The sequence below is a fragment of the Salvelinus namaycush genome, chromosome 23, assembly GCF_016432855.1.
Source record: "Salvelinus namaycush isolate Seneca chromosome 23, SaNama_1.0, whole genome shotgun sequence".
Classification (NCBI taxonomy): domain Eukaryota; kingdom Metazoa; phylum Chordata; class Actinopteri; order Salmoniformes; family Salmonidae; genus Salvelinus; species Salvelinus namaycush.
This window is the reverse complement of record NC_052329.1, coordinates 2,518,055-2,539,831: the sequence shown is the minus strand read 5'-3', so window position 1 is coordinate 2,539,831 and position 21,777 is coordinate 2,518,055. Positions and strand designations below refer to the sequence as shown.

The 21,777-nt window shown below is 44.7% G+C and overlaps 1 protein-coding gene across 1 annotated transcript in view; it reads left to right on the top strand.

Annotated features, from left to right (window-relative positions):
• Positions 1–21,777, top strand: part of LOC120018024 (rho GTPase-activating protein 42-like) — a 97,468-nt gene that overhangs the window by 45,003 nt on the left and 30,688 nt on the right. The window contains exon 2 of the mRNA XM_038960978.1: positions 92–187. Coding sequence (XP_038816906.1) covers positions 92–187 — 96 coding nt within the window. The remainder of the gene's footprint in view (positions 1–91; positions 188–21,777) is intronic.

Sequence of the window (21,777 nt, the reverse complement as noted above, 5' to 3'; positions counted from 1 at the left end):
TGTATTTCTCTATGTCTGACACATACCCTCTCTGCCTCCCCCAGATCTGTGTATTATCTCTATGTCTGACACATACCCTATCTTCCTCCAGATCTGTCTACTGCTGTCCAGAAGTTCTCTCAGTCCCTCCAGGAGTTCCAGTTTGAGTGTATAGGAGACGCGGAGACGGACGACGAGGTCAATATCGGTAAGTCCTCCAACGAGACCGGAACGAAGAGGGTTTCTCTCCCTCTCTCCAACTTTTCGGACATCGTTCTGAGCTATAGTCCGTTAGTTGTTACATTGTCTTATTTAATTTTGGCCGGTTGGTTTAACATTATCAAATGTCAAACTAATTAAAATTCCCCCCTCTAAAAAAACACATGTTCCTGCAAGTCATTTGTTTTTTGTAGAAAATTGCTCACTTTAATTAATGATTATCAAGAAGCATCACTTGTTTGTCCAAAACTTCATATTACTTTCTCTTTGGTCTCCCAGCATCATGCAGAAGGAAACAACGCATAGCCACTTTAACTGTGTCCAGGGATTAAACAGCACATAGCCACTTTAACTGTGTCCAGGGATTAAACAGCACATAGCCACTTTAACTGTGTCCAGGGATTAAACAGCACATAGCCACTTTAACTGTGTCCAGGGGTTAAACAGCACATAGCGACTTTAACTGTGTCCAGGATTAAACAGCACATAGCCACTTTAACTGTGTCCAGGGATTAAACAGCACATAGCCACTTTAACTGTGTCCAGGGATTAAACAGCACATAGCCACTTTAACTGTGTCCAGGGATTAAACAGCACATAGCCACTTTAACTGTGTCCAGGGATTAAACAGCACATAGCCACTTTAACTGTGTCCAGGGATTAAACAGCACATAGCCACTTTAACTGTGTCCAGGGATTAAACAGCCACATAGCCACTTTAACTGTGTCCAGGGATTAAACAGCACATAGCCACTTTACTGTGTCCAGGGATTAAACAGCACATAGCCACTTTAACTGTGTCCAGGGATTAAACAGCACATAGCCACTTTAACTGTGTCCAGGGTTAAACAGCACATACGACTTTAACTGTGTCCAGGGATTAAACAGCACATAGCCACTTTAACTGTGTCCAGGGATTAAACAGCACATAGCCACTTTAACTGTGTCCAGGGATTAACAGCACATAGCCACTTTAACTGTGTCCAGGGGTTAAACAGCACATAGCCACTTTAACTGTGTCCAGGGATTAACAGCACATAACCACTTTAACTGTGTCCAGGGATTAAACAGCACATAGCCACTTTAACTGTGTCCAGGGATAACAGCACATAGCCACTTTAACTGTGTCCAGGGATTAAACAGCACATAGCCACTTTAACTGTGTCCAGGGATTAAACAGCACATACGACTTAACGTGTCCAGGGTTAAACAGCACATAGCCACTTTAACTGTGTCCAGGGATTAAACACACATAGCTACTTTAACTGTGCCCAGGGATTAAACAGCCACTATCCACTTTAACTGTGCCCAGGGATTAAACAGCACATAGCCACTTTAACTGTGTCCAGGGATCAAACAGCACATAGCCACTTTAACTGTGTCCAGGGATTAAACAGCACATAGCCACTTTAACTGTGTCCAGGGATCAAACAGCACATAGCTACTGAATAGACTATATACAGTAGCCCAGGGATTAAACAGCACATAGCCACTTTAACTGTGTCCAGGGATCAAACAGCACATAGCTACTGAATAGACTATATACAGTAGCCCAGGGATCAAACAGCACATAGCCACTGAATAGACTATATACAGTAGCCCAGGGATCAAACAGCACATAGCTACTGAATAGACTATATACAGTAGCCCAGGGATCAAACAGCACATAGCTACTGAATAGACTATATACAGTAGCCCAGGGATCAAACAGCACATAGCTACTGAATAGACTACATACAGTAGCCCAGGATCACAGCACATAGCTACTGAATAGACTATATACAGTAGCCCAGGGATCAAACAGCACATAGCTACTGAATAGACTATATACAGTAGCCCAGGGATCAAACAGCACATAGCTACTGAATAGACTATATACAGTAGCCCAGGGATCAAACAGCACATAGCTACTGAATAGACTATATACAGTAGCCCAGGGATCAAACAGCACATAGCTACTGAATAGACTATATACAGTAGCCCAGGGATCAAACAGCACATAGCTACTGAATAGACTACATACAGTAGCCCAGGATCAACAGCACATAGCTACTGAATAGACTATATACAGTAGCCCAGGGATCAAACAGCACATAGCTACTGAATAGACTATATACAGTAGCCCAGGGATCAAACAGCACATAGCTACTGAATAGACTACATACAGTAGCCCAGGGATCAAACAGCACATAGCTACTGAATAGACTATATACAGTAGCCCAGGGATCAAACAGCACATAGCTACTGAATAGACTATATACAGTAGCCCAGGGACAAACAGCACATAGCTACTGAATAGACTACATACAGTAGCCCAGGGATCAAACAGCACATAGCTACTGAATAGACTACATACAGTAGCCCAGGGATCAAACAGCACATAGCTACTGAATAGACTATATACAGTAGCCCAGGGATCAAACAGCACATAGCTACTGAATAGACTATATACAGTAGCCCAGGGATCAAACAGCACATAGCTACTGAATAGACTACATACAGTAGCCCAGGGATCAAACAGCACATAGCTACTGAATAGACTATATACAGTAGCCCAGGGATCAAACAGCACATAGCTATGAATAGACTACATACAGTAGCCCAGGGTCAAACAGCACATAGCTACTGAATAGACTATATACAGTAGCCCAGGTCAAACAGCACATAGCTACTGAATAGACTTATACAGTACCCAGGGATCAAACAGCACATAGCTACTGAATAGACTAATACAGTAGCCCAGGGATCAAACAGCAACATAGCTACTGAATAGACTACATAAAGTAGCCCAGGGATAACAGCACATAGCTACTGAATAGACTATATACAGTAGCCCAGGGATCAAACAGCACATAGCTACTAGATAGACTATATACAGTAGCCCAGGATCAACAGCACATAGCTACTGAATAGATATATACAGTAGCCCAGGATCAAACAGCACATACTAGAATAGACTATATACGTAGCCCAGGGATCAAACAGCACATAGCTACTGAATAGACTACAACAGTACCCAGGGATCAACAGCACATAGCTACTGAATAGACTATATACAGTAGCCCAGGGATCAAACAGCACATAGCTACTGAATAGACTATATCAGTAGCCCAGGGATCAAACAGCACATAGCTACTGAATAGACTATATACAGTAGCCCAGGGATCAAACAGCACATAGCTACTGAATAGACTACATACAGTAGCCCAGGGATCAACAGCACATAGCTACTGAATAGACTATATACAGTAGCCCAGGGATCAAACAGCACTAGCTACTGAATAGACTACATACAGTAGCCCAGGGATCAAACAGCACATAGCTACTGAATAGACTACATACAGTAGCCCAGGGATCAAACGCACATAGCTACTGAATAACTATATACAGTAGCCCAGGGATAACAGCACATAGCCTGAATAGACTATATACAGTAGCCCAGGGATCAAACAGCACATAGCTACTGAATAGACTACATACAGTAGCCCAGGGATCAAACAGCACATAGCACTGAATAGACTATATACAGTAGCCCGGATCAAAGCACATAGCTACTGAATAGCCTACATACAGTAGCCCAGGGATAAACAGCACATAGCACTGAATAGACTACATACAGTAGCCCAGGGATCAAACAGCACATAGCTACTGAATAGACTATACAGTAGCCCAGGGATCAAACAGCACATAGCTCACTGAATAGACTACATACAGTAGCCCAGGATCAAACAGCACATAGCTACTGAATAGACTATTACAGTACCCAGGGATCAAACAGCACATAGCTACTGAATAGACTATATACAGTAGCCCAGGGATCAAACAGCACATACTACTGAATAGACTATATACAGTAGCCCAGGAATCAAACAGCACATAGCTACTGAATAACTATATACAGTAGCCCAGGGATCAAACACACACATAGCTACTGAATAGACTACATACGTAGCCCAGGGATCAAACAGCACATAGCTACTGAATAGACTACATACAGTAGCCCAGGGATCAAACAGCACATAGCTACTGAATAGACTATATACAGTAGCCCAGGGATCAAACAGCACATAGCTACTGAATAGACTATAAAGTAGCCCAGGGATCAAACAGCACATACTACTGAATAACTATATACAGTAGCCCAGGGATCAAACAGCACATAGCTACTGAATAGACTATATACAGTACCCAGGGATTAAACAGCACATAGCTACTGAATAGACTACATACAGTAGCCCAGGGATCAAACAGCACATAGCTACTGAATAGACTACATACAGTAGCCCAGGGATCAAACAGCACATAGCTACTGAATAGACTACATACAGTAGCCCAGGGATCAAACAGCACATAGCTACTGAATAGACTACATACAGTAGCCCAGGGATCAAACAGCACATAGCTACTGAATAGACACATACAGTAGCCCAGGATCAAACAGCACATAGCTACTGAATAGACTATATACAGTAGCCCAGGGATCAAACAGCACATAGCTACTGAATAGACTATATACAGTAGCCCAGGGATCAAACAGCACATAGCTACTGAATAGATACATACAGTAGCCCAGGGATCAACACACATAGCTACTGAATAGACTACATACAGTAGCCCAGGGATAACAGCACATAGCTACTGAATAGACATACAGTAGCCCAGGGATCAAACAGCACATAGCTACTGAATAGACTATATACAGTAGCCCAGGGATCAAACAGCACATAGCTACTGAATAACTATATACAGTAGCCCAGGGATCAAACAGCACATAGCTACTGAATAGACTACATACAGTAGCCCAGGGATCAAACAGCACATAGCTACTGAATAGACTATATACAGTAGCCCAGGGATCAAACAGCACATAGCTACTGAATAGACTATATACAGTAGCCCAGGGATCAAACAGCACATAGCTACTGAATAGACTACATACAGTAGCCCAGGGATTAAACAGCACATAGCTACTGAATAGACTACATACAGTAGCCAGGGATCAAACAGCACATAGCTACTGAATAGACTAATACAGTAGCCCAGGGATCAAACAGCACATAGCTACTGAATAGACTACATACAGTAGCCCAGGGATAACAGCACATAGCTACTGAATAGACTATACAGTAGCCCAGGGATCAAACAGCACATAGCTACTGAATAGACTATATACAGTAGCCCAGGATCAAACAGCACATAGCTACTGAATAGATATATACAGTAGCCCAGGGATCAAACAGCACTAGCTACTGAATAGACTATATACAGTAGCCCAGGGATCAAACAGCACATAGCTACTGAATAGACTATATACAGTAGCCAGGGATCAAACAGCAAATAGCTACTGAATAGACTATATACAGTAGCCCAGGGATCAAACAGCACATAGCACTGAATAGACTATATACAGTACCCAGGGATCAAACAGCACATAGCTACTGAATAGACTACATACAGTAGCCCAGGGATCAAACAGCACATAGCTATGAATAGACTAATACAGTAGCCCAGGATCAAACAGCACATAGCTACTGAATAGACTATACAGTAGCCCAGGGATCAAACAGCACATAGCTACTGAATAGACTATAACAGTAGCCCAGGGATCAAACAGCACATAGCTACTGAATAGACTATATACAGTAGCCCAGGGATCAAACAGCACTATCTACTGAATAGACTAATACAGTAGCCCAGGGATCAAACGACACATATATACTGAATAGACTATATCAGTAGCCCAGGGATCAAACAGCACATAGTACTGAATAGACTACATACAGTAGCCCAGGGATCAAACAGCACATAGCTACTGAATAGACTATATACAGTAGCCCAGGGATCAAACAGCACATACTACTGAATAGACTATATACAGTAGCCCAGGGATCAAACAGCACATAGCTACGAATAGACTACATACAGTAGCCCAGGGATCAAACAGCACATAGCTACTGAATAGACTACATACAGTAGCCCAGGGATCAAACAGCACATAGCTACTGAATAGACTATATACAGTACCCAGGGATCAAACAGCACATAGCTACTGAATAGACTATATACAGTAGCCCAGGATCAAACAGCACATAGCTATGACTAGACTTATACAGTAGCCCAGGGATCAAACAGCACATAGCTACTGAATAGACTATATACAGTAGCCCAGGGATCAAACACAGCATACATGCTACTGAATAGACTATATACAGTAGCCCAGGATCAAACAGCACATAGCTACTGAATAGACTACATACAGTAGCCCAGGGATCAAACAGCACATAGCTACTGAATAGACTATATACAGTAGCCCAGGGATCAAACAGCACATAGCTACTGAATAGACTATATACAGTAGCCCAGGGATCAAACAGCACATAGCTACTGAATAGACTATATACAGTAGCCCAGGGATCAAACAGCACATAGCTACTGAATAGACTATATACAGTAGCCCAGGGATCAAACAGCACATAGCTACTGAATAGACTATATACAGTAGCCCGGGATCAAACAGCACATAGCTACTGAATAGACTAATACAGTAGCCCAGGGATCAACAGCACATAGCTACTGAATAGACTACATACAGTAGCCCAGGGATCAAACAGCACATAGCACTGAATAGACTATATACAGTAGCCCAGGGATAAACAGCACATAGCTACTGAATAGACTATATACAGTAGCCCAGGGATCAAACAGCACATAGCTACTGAATAGACTATATACACCCAGGGATCAAACAGCACATAGCTACTGAATAGACTATATACAGTAGCCCAGGGATCAAACAGCACATAGCTACTGAATAGACTATATACAGTAGCCCAGGGATCAAACAGCACATAGCTACTGAATAGACTATATACAGTAGCCCAGGGATCAAACAGCACATAGCTACTGAATAGATATATACAGTAGCCCAGGGATCAAACAGCACATAGCTACTGAATGACTATATACAGTAGCCCAGGGATCAAACAGCACATAGCTACTGAATAGACTATATACAGTAGCCCAGGGATCAAACAGCACATAGCTACTGAATAGACTACATACAGTAGCCCAGGGACTCAACAGCACATAGCTACTGAATAGACTATAACAGTAGCCCGTCATGTCTAGGAAGATATCACCTGTGTCATGTCTAGGAAGATGTCAGCCCTGTGTCCTGTCTAGGAAGATATCAGCCCTGTGTCATGTCTAGGAAGATATCAGCCCTGTGTCATGTCTAGGAAGATATCAGCCCTGTGTCATGTCTAGGAAGATGTCAGCCCTGTGTCCTGTCTAGGAAGATATCAGCCCTGTGTCATGTCTAGGAAGATATCAGCCCTGTGTCATGTCTAGGAAGATATCAGCCCTGTGTCATGTCTAGGAAGATATCAGCCCTGTGTCATGTCTAGGAAGATATCAGCCCTGTGTCCTGTCTAGGAAGATATCAGCCCTGTGTCATGTCTAGGAAGATATCAGCCCTGTGTCATGTCTAGGAAGATATCAGCCCTGTGTCATGTCTAGGAAGATGTCAGCCCTGTGTCATGTCTAGGAAGATGTCAGCCCTGTGTCCTGTCTAGGAAGATGTCAGCCCTGTGTCATGTCTAGGAAGATGTCAGCCCTGTGTCATGTCTTGGAAGATGTCAGCCCTGTGTCATGTCTAGGAAGATATCAGCCCTGTGTCATGTCTAGGAAGATATCAGCCCTGTGTCCTGTCTAGGAAGATATCAGCCCTGTGTCATGTCTAGGAAGATGTCAGCCCTGTGTCATGTCTAGGAAGATGTCAGCCCTGTGTCATGTCTAGGAAGATGTCAGCCCTGTGTCATGTCTAGGAAGATATCAGCCCTGTGTCATGTCTAGGAATGTCAGCCCTGTGTCCTGTCTAGGAAGATATCAGCCCTGTGTCATGTCTAGGAAGATGTCAGCCCTGTGTCATGTCTAGAAGATGTCAGCCCTGTGTCATGTCTAGGAAGATATCAGCCCTGTGTCATGTCTAGGAAGATGTCCCCTGTGTCATGTCTTGGAAGATGTCAGCCCTGTGTCATGTCTAGGAAGATATCAGCCCTGTGTCATGTCTAGGAAGATATCAGCCCTGTGTCCTGTCTAGGAAGATATCAGCCCTGTGTCATGTCTAGGAAGATGTCAGCCCTGTGTCATGTCTAGGAAGATGTCAGCCCTGTGTCATGTCTAGGAAGATGTCAGCCCTGTGTCATGTCTAGGAAGATATCAGCCCTGTGTCATGTCTAGGAAGATGTCAGCCCTGTGTCCTGTCTAGGAAGATGTCAGCCCTGTGTCATGTCTAGGAAGATGTCAGCCCTGTGTCATGTCTAGGAAGATGTCAGCCCTGTGTCATGTCTAGGAAGATATCAGCCCTGTGTCATGTCTAGGAAGATGTCAGCCCTGTGTCATGTCTTGGAAGATGTCAGCCCTGTGTCATGTCTAGGAAGATATCAGCCCTGTGTCATGTCTAGGAAGATATCAGCCCTGTGTCCTGTCTAGGAAGATATCAGCCCTGTGTCATGTCTAGGAAGATGTCAGCCCTGTGTCATGTCTAGGAAGATGTCAGCCCTGTGTCATGTCTAGGAAGATGTCAGCCCTGTGTCATGTCTAGGAAGATATCAGCCCTGTGTCATGTCTAGGAAGATGTCAGCCCTGTGTCCTGTCTAGGAAGATGTCAGCCCTGTGTCATGTCTAGGAAGATGTCAGCCCTGTGTCATGTCTAGGAAGATGTCAGCCCACTAAATCCACGTTTCAGCATCATTGTAAAGCCCTGGTTATTGTGTTGCTTTGACAAAGTCAGTTCTGGAGAGGATTATTGAATGATTCATTTATATTTTTAATTCAACGTGAACTCTCGTTTTAATATGGTGAAACTATTTCTTTAAACAAAAATTAAATAAATAAACATTGAACATCTAGTCAGATCACAGTGTAAAAGCAGGGGAGCTGGTTCTACTTTTTGTCCATGTTCTGGTGTTTTGTGGTGGGACACTGAGTGGGTCTAGAATAACATGTTTAAGCAATTACACATCTTGTAAAACTTGCATTCAATTGCCACTCCCTGTTGCATACAACAAGCTGCCATTGCCCCTGTCACGAGGGGATTTATGGCTGATTTAAGATGAAATCGTCAACCCTGCTACTTTAATAGGCACTATAACACTACAGTAATTGTTTTATTTAACCTCATGAGATGGGGACAATAAGTTGTTCATCAAGTTGAACATGTGCGCTCTTTATGATAGAATCTTTTAATTAGGTGAAATCAAAATGGTATTTTGACCAACTTTCACTTTGCAAAAGGTGGACCGACCATATTAATCCCCCTCTCTTTCTCCTCCCTCCCTCTCTCTCTTTCTCTTCTCCCCCCTCTCTCTCTCTCTCTCTCTCTCTCTTTCTCTTCCCTCTCTCTTTCTCTCTCTCCCCTCTTTCTCCTCCCTCCCTCTCTCTCTTTCTCTTCTCCCCCCTCTCTTTCTCCTCCCTCTCTCTCTCTCTCTCTCTCTCTCTCCCATCTTTCTCCTCCCTGTCTCTCTCTCTCTCTCTCTCTCTCTCTCTCTCTCTCTCTCTCTCTCTCCCTCTCTCTCTTTCTCTTCCCTCTCTCTTTCTCTCTCTCCCCTCTTTCTCCTCCCTCTCTCTCTCTCTCTCTCTTTCTCTTCCCTCTCTCTCTTCTCTCTCTCTCTCTTTCTCCTATCTTTCTCCCCTCTTTTTCCTCCCTCTCTTCTCCCTCTCTTTTCTCTCTCTTAATCCTCCCTATGTCTCTTTCTCTTTCTCTCTCTTTCTCTCTCTCTCTCTCTCCCCCCGCTCTCTCTCTATTTCTCTCTGTTTCTCTCTTCCCCTTTTTCTCCTCCCCCCTATCTCTCTCCCCCCCCCCCCCCACCCTCAATTCAATTTAATTAAAATGGCTTTATTTGTATGGGAAACGTATGTTTACATTGCCAAAGCAAATGGAATAGACAATCAACAAAAGGGAAATAAACAAGGGAAGCATTAGTAAACATTACACTCACATTTTTTTTTTTAAGAATATAAACATTTGAAATGTTATATTATTGGCTATGTACAGCGTTGTAACAATGATGCAAGTAGTTGAAGTATGAAAGGAATATTAAATAAACAGATAAATATAGGTTGTATTTAAAATGGTGTTTGTTCTTCACTGGTTTCCCTTTTCTCATGGCAACGGACCACACATCTTGCTGCGGTGATGGCACACTCCGATATTTCACCTAACAGATATGGGAGTTTATCAATGTTTGATTTGTTTTCAAATTTGTTGTGGGTCTGTGTGATCTGAGGGAAATGTGTGTCTCTAATGTGGTCAAACATTTGGCAGGAGGTTAGGAAGTGCAGTTCAGTTTCCACCTCATTTTGTGGGCAGTGTGCACATCTGCCGATGGCTGTCAGGCATCAAGGTAAGACCCAGATGCAGACTGTCGCAGTAACAATGTTTATTGTGGCAACAGGGGCAGGCAAAGACAGGTCAAGGCAGGCAGGGGTCGAAAATCCAGGGTAAGGAAAATGTACAGGATCAGGGTCAGGCAGAGAGGTCAGGCTGGCGGGTACAGGGTCAGGACAGGCAAAGGTCAACAACCAGGAGGACGAGGAAAGAGAGGCTGGGAAACGAAAGGAGCTGACAGGAAACCGCTGGTTAGCTTGAACGAACAAGACGAACTGGCAACAAACAGACAGAGAACACAGGGGATAATAAGGAAAATGGACGACACCTGGAGGGGGGTGGAGACAAGCACAAGGACAGGTGAAACAGATCAGGGCGTGACAATGGCAACCTCTCTCAATAGCAGGGCTATGCACACTACATCTGTACATAGTCAAGGTTTTTCTTAAGTTTGGGTCAGTCACATTGGTCAGGTATTCTGCCACTGTGTACTCTCTGTTTAGGGCCAAACAGTGTTCCAATGTGCTCTGTTTTTTGGTTGATTCCTTATTCTATGTCAAATAGTTATCTTTTTGTTTTCTCATGATTTGGTTGAGTCTCAATGTGTTCCTCTCCTGGGGCTTTGTTGGGTCTGTTTGTGTTTGTGAACAGAGCCCCAGGACCAGCTGGCTGAGAGGCCTCTTCTCCAGGTTCATCTGTAGGTGATGGCTTTGTTATTGAAGGTTTGGGAATCTCTTCCTTTTAGGTGGTTGTAGAATTTAACGGCTCTTTTCTGGATTTCGATCATTAGTGGGTATCGGGCTAATTGTTTGTTTGGGATTTTGTATATTTTTAGTATATTTTTAGCAGAATTCTGCATGCAGAGTCTCAATTGGGTGTTTGTCCCATTTTGTGATTTCTTGGTTGGTGAGTGGACCCCAGACCTCACAACCATAAAGGGCAATGTGTTATTTAACTGATTGAAGTATTTTTAGCCAGATCCTAATTGAGATGTTGAGTTTTATGCTCCTTTTGATGGCGTAGAAGGCCCTTCTTGCCTTGTCTCTCAGATCGTTCACAGCCTTGTGGACGTTACCTGTGGTGTTGATATTTAGGCCGAGGTATGTATCGTTTTTTGTGTGGTCTATGGCAACAGTTTCTAGAATTTATATTTGTTGTCCTGGCAACTGGACCATTTTTGGAACACCATTATTTTTGTCTTACTGATATTTATTGTCAGGGCCCAGGTCTGGCAGAATCTGTGCAGAAGATCTAGGTGCTGCTGTAGGCCCTCCTTGGTTGAGGACAGAAGCACCAGATCTTTAGCACACAGTAGACATTTGACTTCATATTCTAGTAGGATGAGGCCGGGTGCTGCAGACTGTTCTAGTGCCAATTTGTTGATATATATGTTGAAGATGGTGGGGCTTATGCTGCATCCCTGCCTCACCACACAGCCCTGTGGGAAGAAATGTGTATGGTTTTTTGACAATTTTAACTGCACACATTTGTTTTTAGTTGTACCAGTGGAGGCTGGTGACATGACAAATTGAAGAGGATTGGAGACCCACAGTATAGGTGCGGAACGCACGTGATGACATAGTGTATTTAAAAAATAGTCAAAGAGTAATTATTTTAACCTAAAGCATTTAATAAATACATTTATAGTACAATATTATGGAGAAGGAATGAGAGGGATACTTACAGTGCACAGTGTTGGGAAGGGATCACAGCAGGGTATGAGGCTTGAGTTGAGGTGTTCAGAGGCTTGACTTCAGTGCAGGACCGGATTTGAAAAAACAATAACACAACACACTACACAGTGAGACAAAAGAGCTAAGAATGAGTTAGTCCAAGCAAGGAGTAAAATCATGGATGTGTAATAATGTGAGTGTGATTGACTCTACATACAGTATTGAGAGAACATTGGAGAGTAAACGTGCCAGTGGATGAGCGAGACGTGGCTTTTTATTTTATTTTTATTTTCAGCTTTATTTAACCATGTAGGCCAGTTGAGAACAAGTTCTCATTTACAACTGCGACCTGGTCAAGATAAAGCAAAGCAGTGCGACAAAAACAACAACACAGAGTTACACATAACCAAATGTACAGTCAATAACACAATAGAAAAAAATCTATGTACAGTGTGTGCAAGTGTGGAAGATTATGGATGTAAGGCAATAAATAGGCCATAGAGATGAAATAATTACAATTTATCATTAACACTGGAGTGATAGATGTGCAGATGATGATGTGCAAGTAGAGATACTGGGGTGCAAAAGAGCAAGAGGATAAATAACAATATGGGGATGAGGTAGTTGGGTGGGCTATTTACAGATGGGCTGTGTACAGCTGCAGCGATCGGTAAGCTGCTCTGACAGCAGTTGCTTAAAGTTAGTGAAGGAGATATAAGTCTCCAGCTTCAGTGATTTTGGAATTCGTTCCAGTCATTGGCAGCAGAGAACTGTAAGGAAAGGCGACCAAAGTAAGTGTTGGCTTTGGGGATGACCAGTGAGATATACCTGCTGGAGCTACGTGCTACGTGTGGGTGATGCTATGGTGACCAGTGAGCTGAGATAAGACGGGGCTTTACCTAGCAAAGATTTGTAGATGACCTGGAGTCAGTGGGTTTGGCAACAAATATGTAGCGAGGGCCAGCCAACGAGAGCATACAGGTCGCAGTGGTGGGTGGTATATGGGGCTTTGGTGACAAAACGGATGGCACTGTGATAGACTACATCCAGTTTACTGAGTAGAGTGTTGGAGGCTATTTTGTAAATGACATGGCCGAAGTCAAAGATCGGTAGGATAGTCAGTTTTACGATGGTATGTTTGGCAGCATGAGTGAAGAAGGCTTTGTTGCGAAATAGGAAGCCAATTCTAGATTTAATTTTGGATTGGAGATGTTTAATGTGAGTCTGGAAGGAGAGTTTACAGTCTAACCAGACACCTAGGTATTTGTAGTTGTCCACATATTCTAAGTCAGAACTGTCCAGAGTAGTGATGCTAATCGGGTGGGCGGGTGCGGGCAGCGATCGGTTGAAGAGCATGCATTTAGTTTTACTAGCGTTTAAGAGCAGTTGGAGGCAACGGAAGGAGTGTTGTAATGGCATTGAAGCTCGTTTGGAGGTTAGTTAACACAGTGTCAAAAGAAGGGCCAGAAGTATACAGAATGGTGTCATCTGCGTAGAAGTGGATCAGAGAATCACCCGCAGCAAGAGCAACATCACTCATATATACAGAGAAAAGAGTCGGCCCGAGAATTGAACCCTGTGGCACCCCCATAGAGACTGCCAGAGGTCCGGACAACAGGCCCTCCGATTTGACACACTGAACTCTATCAGAGAAGTAGTTGGTGAACCAGGCGAGGCAGTCATTTGAGAAACCAAGGCTGTTGAGTCTGCCGATAAGAATTCGGTGATTGACAGAGTTGAAAGCCTTGGCCAGGTCGATGAAGACGGCTGCACAGTACTGACTTTTGTCGATGGCGGTTATGCTATCGTTTAGGACCTTGAGCGTGGCTGAGGTGCACCCGTGACCGGTTCGGAAACCAGATTGCATAGCGGAGAAGGTACGGTGGGATTCGAAATGGTCGGTGATCTGTTTGTTAACTTGGCTTTCGAAGATCTTAGAAAGGCAGGGCAGGATGGATATAGGTCTGTAACAGTTTGGGTCTTCAGTTAATGTCAGGAGAGAGTTGACAATGGTAGTGGGGTGGAGCTGTCATCACCTTTTAATCAGGGAACATGATTAAATAAAGCCCTGATCATCCACATATCTGATGATAACTGCTCCTTGTAGTTGTTAGTGCAACTTTCTGTTTCTCTAAAAGCTTGTTTTCAAGCCGCTTGAGAACATCCCTGGTTCTTCTTCTCGTTGTGTTACGCAGTTTGACTACGCAGACCTTCGTCATGATCGATGCGGCATTTTTCCAGAATCTTGAATCTGATGTAGGCATTTATATGTTCCCTGCTTTTGTTTTGCCGTTTAGCTGAACGATCAATGTTTCTTTAGGTCACTGAACCCCTCTTTTCCTACTGAAGTTAGCAATGCAAATTGAAATAAATTGCTCTAACTGGACACAAAAATAAAGTTCTAAAAACAAGAAAACAGTTTATAATCTACCTCCTCCATGTCCTCTAATGGATAGATTATTTTGAATTGGAAAAAAAATGCCCAACTATCACTTTTCAATCTCTATCCAATAATGTCACCAAATCACCAAGCTTCTCAACACATAGAACCCCCCCCATAATGCTGTGTGGCACAACCCCAATACAACACACTAGGTTCGTTCTTTGATCCTAATCCTATGAATGGATGGACAGCATGTCAGTTCATACTGCAAAAGCTTTGATTGGTTGGAGGACATCCTCCGGAAGTGGTCATAATTACCATGTACTGTCTATCGAAGGGGGTGAGGCCTACGAGCCTCCTAGGTTTTGTATTGAAGTCAATGTACACATAGGAGGATGGAAGCTAGCTGTCCTCCGGCTACCCCATGGTGCTACCCTACAGAGTGCTGTTGAGGCTACTGTAGACCTTCATTGCAAACCAGTGTTTTTTAATCAATTATTTGGTGTCATCAATATATTTAGTATCATTTTATCTAAAAAGGATAACTTTTCACTATAAAAAAAAATAAGACATTTCACTGAGGAGGATGGTCCTCCCCTTCCTCTGAGGATCCTCCAATGTTGTGTACGTGTATTGTATAATGTCATATGCTTTCCCCCCAACACCACTTTCCATCAATTTGTATAGCAAACCCTCATGCCAAATTAAATCAAAATGCTTTTTTGTTTTGTTTTTATTTGTCAATAATTGTATGCAGCGTGTATACGTGGTCTGTCGTACGGTATTTTGGTAAGATGCCATTTTGACATTTGCTCAGTTCATTGTTTTCACTAAGGAAATGTTGGAGTATGATCTAGCTCATCCAATGTAATTGGAGAATCCTGTGGGTTCTGGTAGTCTTTAATAGCTGATTCTAAGTTTTGTAATTTATAATGTGAATGTTTTTGCTGTTTGCTCTTTGTTATATGGCTGAAAAATGTTGGAGAAGTGATTTATCCATACATCTCTGTTTTGGAAAAGATGGCTCTTTGTGCTGTTGTTAGTTTAGTGTGTACCCAATTTTCCCAGAAGTGATTTGATTCAATGGAATCTTCAATCACATTGAGCTGTTTTCTGTCATGCTGTTCCCTCATTTTCCGTAGTGTATTTCTGTATTGTTTTAGTGATTCACCATAGTGAAGGCGTAAGCTAAGGCATTTTGGTTCTCTGTGTTTTTGGTTGGATAGTTTTCTCAGTTGGATAGTTTTCTGTTAAGTTTTTACATTCTCTATCAAACCATTTCTCATTGTTGTTAGTCATCTTAGGTTTTCTGCCAGAATTTAAATTTGACATGTTAGCTGATAGATCAAATATACTGTTTAGGCTTCCTACTGCTAAGTTTACACTTTCACTATTGCATGACATTTTTTTTGTGCAGGACATTGTCTAAAAGGGATAGCATTTGCTGTTGGCCAATTTTTGGTAGGTTTCTACACTAACCATGCAGTTGTCATACCAGGCGATGATGTAATCAGTCAGGATGCTCTCGATGGTGCCATTGTATAACTTTTTGAGGATCTGGGGACCCATGCCAAATCTTTTCAGTCTCTTGAGGTGGATAATATTTTGTTGTGCCCTCTTCATGACTGTCTTGGTTTGTTTGGACCATGTTAGATCGTTGGTGATGTGGACACCAAGGAACTTGATACTCTCGACCCGCTCCACTACAGGCCCGTCGATGAGAATGGGGGCCTTTTCCTGTAGTCCACGATCAGCTCCTTTGTCTTGCTCACATTGAGGGAGAGGTTGTTGTCCTGGCACCACGCTGCCAGTTCTCTGTCTCGTCGTTGTTAGTGATCAAGCCTACCACTGTTGTGTTGTCAGCAAACTTAATGATGGTGTTGGAGTTGTGTTTGGCCACGTAGTCGTGGATGAACAGGGAGTACAGGATGGGACTAAGTACACTCCCCTGAGGGGCTCCAGTGTTGAGGATCAGCGTGGCAGACGTGTTGTTACCTACCCTTACCACCTGGGGGCAGCCCGTCAGGAAGTCCAGGATCCAGTTGCAGAGGGAGGTGTTTAGTCCCAGGGTCCTTAGCTTAGTGATGAACTTCGTGGGCACTATGGTATTGAACTCTGAACCGTAGTCAATTCTCAGCAAACTCACATAGGTGTTCCTTTTGTCCAGGTGGGAAAGGGCAGTGTGGAGTTCGATTGAGATTGCATCATCTGTGGATCTGTTGGGGCGGTATGCAAATTGGAGTTGGTCTAGAGTTTCTGGGATAATGGTGTTGATGTGGGCCATGACCAGATTTCAAAGCACTTCATGGCTACCGACGTAAGTGCTACAGGGCGGTAAGGATTTAGGCATGTTACCTTCGCTCCCTTGGGCAGAGGGACTGTGGTGGTCTGCTTGAAACATGTAGGTATTACAGACTCGGTCAGGGAGAGGTTGAAAATGTCAGTGAAGACACTTGCCAGTTGGTCTGCGCATGCTTTGAGTACATGTCCTGGTAATCCATCTGGCCCCGCGGCTTTGTGAATGTTGATCTGTTAAAAGATATTGCTCACATCGGCTACCAAGAGCGTTATCACACAGTCATCCAGAACAGCTGGTGCTCTCGTGCATGCTTCGGTGTTGCTTGCCTCGAAGCCAGCATAAAATACATTTAGCTCGTCTGGTAGGCTCGCGTCACTGGGCAGCTCGCGTCTGGGTTTATCTTTGTAACCCGTAATAGTTTTCAAGCCCTGCCACATCCGACGAGCGTCAGAGCCGGTGTAGTAGGTTTCTATCTTAGTCCTGTATTGATGCTTTGCTTGTTTGATGGTTCGTCTGAGGGCATAGCGGGATTTCTTATAGGCGTTGTTGTTTATGTTGTCGTGGTTGTGTCTAGGGGGGCATATGGGGAGGGAATACTGTCACCTTCAGGTAGGTGTTTGTCCCCTGTGTGCTGAAGGTGTCAGCCCCCCCCCCCCTCTCTCTCTCTCTCTGTTCTCTCTCTTTGTTTTCTCTCTCTGTTCTCTCTCTCTCTCTCTCTCTCTCTCTCTTTCTCTCTCTCTCTGTTCTTTCTCTCTCTCTGTTCTCTCTTTCTCTCTCTCTTTCTCTCCCTCTCTGTTCTCTCTCCCTCGCTGTTCTCTCTGTCTCTCTCTGTTCTCTCTGTTCTCGCTCTCTGTTCTCTCTCTCTGTTCTCTCTATCTCTCTCTCTCTCTCTCTCTCTCTCTCTCTCTCTCTCTCTATCTCTATCTCTCCATGACTCATCATCAGAACTATTGGTGGTTTTCTCCTCCATTTCCCGGTCAAGGATATGCAAGCTGTAACCCTGGTTACCTCTCTCTGACTTTCATTTCCTCTCTTAAGCGTCTAATCTCCTCCCATCAGCGGCAGCATCACAAATTGCCCCCTATTACCTATATGGGGCACTACTTTTGACTAGGGTCCATAGGGAACTACTGTATGCACTGCACTATATAGGTAATATGCTGCCATTTGGGACAGGCAGGGTCTCCAGCTGAGACCCGTTCTACCCCATGTGAGGGTTGTGCTGCTGATGAAGTGATAAAATACGTCTTAACAGGAACTGCCTGTAATGTAGTAGAGGTGTTACACTGTCTGGCATAGACTTATTGGAGAGCAGAGAGAGAGAGAGACAGACAGACAGACAGACAGACAGACAGACAGACAGACAGACAGACAGACAGACAGACAGGCAGGCAGGCAGGCAGGCAGGCAGGCAGGCAGGCAGGCAGGCAGGCAGACAGACAGACAGACAGACAGACAGGCAGGCAGGCAGGCAGGCAGGCAGGCAGGCAGGCAGGCAGGCAGGCAGGCAGACAGACAGACAGACAGACAGACAGACAGACAGACAGACAGGACAGGACAGGACAGGACAGGACAGGACAGGCAGGCAGGCAGGCAGGCAGGCAGGCAGGCAGGCAGGCAGGCAGGCAGACAGACAGACAGACAGACAGACAGACAGACAGACAGACAGACAGACAGACAGACAGACAGACAGACAGACAGACAGACATTGCTTTGGCAATGTTAACATATGTTTCCCATGCCAATAAAGCCCCTTGAATTGAGAGAGAGAGAAACAGAAAGAGTGTGTCTGGATGATGGCCCACACCAGGTTGCGTAGTTGTTGATAATGATGTCTCTGTGCTGGCAAGCCGAGCAGCAGGGAACCTCTCTCTCTCTCTCAGACCATGTTTAAATGGCTGGACCTGAACACAGGGCTGAGACAGAGGGCTGACCACCACCACAACAGCAGCCAGACCATGATGCGTTCCAAATGGCTCCCTATTCCCTTTGTAGTGCACTACTTTTGACCAGAGGCCAGGTTAAAAGATGTGCGCTATATAGGTAATAGGGTGCCATTTTGGACCCATGCATTATCTGGAGCTGTATTGAATGAAGCTGTACGGCCATCAAACTACGGTCCACTGCCAGTTCAGACTGTTACAGACCCTTCAGGCTAGATGGTGAATGTTTTAGCCATGGGAAATCACTAATTCTCCTGGTACTCTTTCAACAACTACAGTAGTATGGCTCACCATAATGTTGCTATGCTACGTATATCATAGACAGTGTATACAGTTACTAGACAAGCTGAATGTATCTGTTCCAGTCTAGCCAGGGTTCAGCCATGGGAGAGTGCTGTTACTGTAACAGGTTCAGGGTTCAGCCATGGGAGAGTTCTGTTACTGTAACAGGTCCAGGGTTCAGCCATGGGAGAGTGCTGTTACTGTAACAGGTCCAGGGTTCAGCCATGGGAGAGTGCTGTTACTGTAACAGGTTCAGGGTTCAGCCATGGGAGAGTTCTGTTACTGTAACAGGTTCAGGGTTCAGCCATGGGAGAGTTCTGTTACTGTAACAGTTCCAGTCTAGCCAGAGTTCAGCCATGGGAGAGTTCTGTTACTGTAACAGGTCCAGTCTAGCCAGGGTTCAGCCATGGGAGAGTTCTGTTACTGTAACAGGTCCAGGGTTCAGCCATGGGAGAGTTCTGTTACTGTAACAGGTCCAGTCTAGCCAGGGTTCAGCCATGGGAGAGTTCTGTTACTGTAACAGGTCCAGTCTAGCCAGGGTTCAGCCATGGGAGGGTTCTGTTACTGTAACAGGTCCAGTCTAGCCAGGGTTCAGCCATGGGAGGGTTCTGTTACTGTAACAGGTCCAGTCTAGCCAGGGTTCAGCCATGGGATGCTTCAGTCATGCTTATTGAACCCAGGGCCCTGTGTTGTCATGCTTATTGAACCCAGGACCCTGTGTTGTCATGCTTATTGAACCCAGGGCCCTGTGTTGTCATGCTTATTGAACCCAGGGCCCTGTGTTGTCATGCTTATTGAACCCAGGACCCTGTGTTGTCATGCTTATTGAACCCAGGACCCTGTGTTGTCATGCTTATTGAACCCAGGGCCCTGTGTTGTCATGCTTATTGAACCCAGGACCCTGTGTTGTCATGCTTATTGAACCCAGGGCCCTGTGTTGTCATGCTTATTGAACCCAGGGCCCTGTGTTGTCATGCTTATTGAACCCAGGGCCCTGTGTTGTCATGCTTATTGAACCCAGGACCCTGTGTTGTCATGCTTATTGAACCCAGGACCCTGTGTTGTCATGCTTATTGAACCCAGGGCCCTGTGTTGTCATGCTTATTGAACCCAGGACCCTGTGTTGTCATGCTTATTGAACCCAGGGCCCTGTGTTGTCATGCTTATTGAACCCAGGGCCCTGTGTTGTCATGCTTATTGAACCCAGGGCCCTGTGTTGTCATGCTTATTGAACCCAGGACCCTGTGTTGTCATGCTTATTGAACCCAGGACCCTGTGTTGTCATGCTTATTGAACCCAGGGCCCTGTGTTGTCATGCTTATTGAACCCAGGGCCCTGTGTTGTCATGCTTATTGAACCCAGGACCCTGTGTTGTCATGCTTATTGAACCCAGGACCCTGTGTTGTCATGCTTATTGAACCCAGGGCCCTGTGTTGTCATGCTTATTGAACCCAGGACCCTGTGTTGTCATGCTTATTGAACCCAGGGCCCTGTGTTGTCATGCTTATTGAACCCAGGGCCCTGTGTTGTCATGCTTATTGAACCCAGGGCCCTGTGTTGTCATGCTTATTGAACCCAGGACCCTGTGTTGTCATGCTTATTGAACCCAGGACCCTGTGTTGTCATGCTTATTGAACCCAGGACCCTGTGTTGTCATGCTTATTGAACCCAGGGCCCTGTGTTGTCATGCTTATTGAACCCAGGGCCCTGTGTTGTCATGCTTATTGAACCCAGGACCCTGTGTTGTCATGCTTATTGAACCCAGGACCCTGTGTTGTCATGCTTATTGAACCCAGGGCCCTGTGTTGTCATGCTTATTGAACCCAGGGCCCTGTGTTGTCATGCTTATTGAACCCAGGGCCCTGTGTTGTCATGCTTATTGAACCCAGGACCCTGTGTTGTCATGCTTATTGAACCCAGGACCCTGTGTTGTCATGCTTATTGAACCCAGGACCCTGTGTTGTCATGCTTATTGAACCCAGGACCCTGTGTTGTCATGCTTATTGAACCCAGGACCCTGTGTTGTCATGCTTATTGAACCCAGGGCCCTGTGTTGTCATGCTTATTGAACCCAGGGCCCTGTGTTGTCATGCTTATTGAACCCAGGGCCCTGTGTTGTCATGCTTATTGAACCCAGGGCCCTGTGTTGTCATGCTTATTGAACCCAGGACCCTGTGTTGTCATGCTTATTGAACCCAGGACCCTGTGTTGTCATGCTTATTGAACCCAGGGCCCTGTGTTGTCATGCTTATTGAACCCAGGGCCCTGTGTTGTCATGCTTATTGAACCCAGGGCCCTGTGTTGTCATGCTTATTGAACCCAGGGCCCTGTGTTGTCATGCTTATTGAACCCAGGGCCCTGTGTTGTCATGCTTATTGAACCCAGGACCCTGTGTTGTCATGCTTATTGAACCCAGGGCCCTGTGTTGTCATGCTTATTGAACCCAGGGCCCTGTGTTGTCATGCTTATTGAACCCAGGGCCCTGTGTTGTCATGCTTATTGAACCCAGGGCCCTGTGTTGTCATGCTTATTGAACCCAGGGCCCTGTGTTGTCATGCTTATTGAACCCAGGGCCCTGTGTTGTCATGCTTATTGAACCCATACTTATG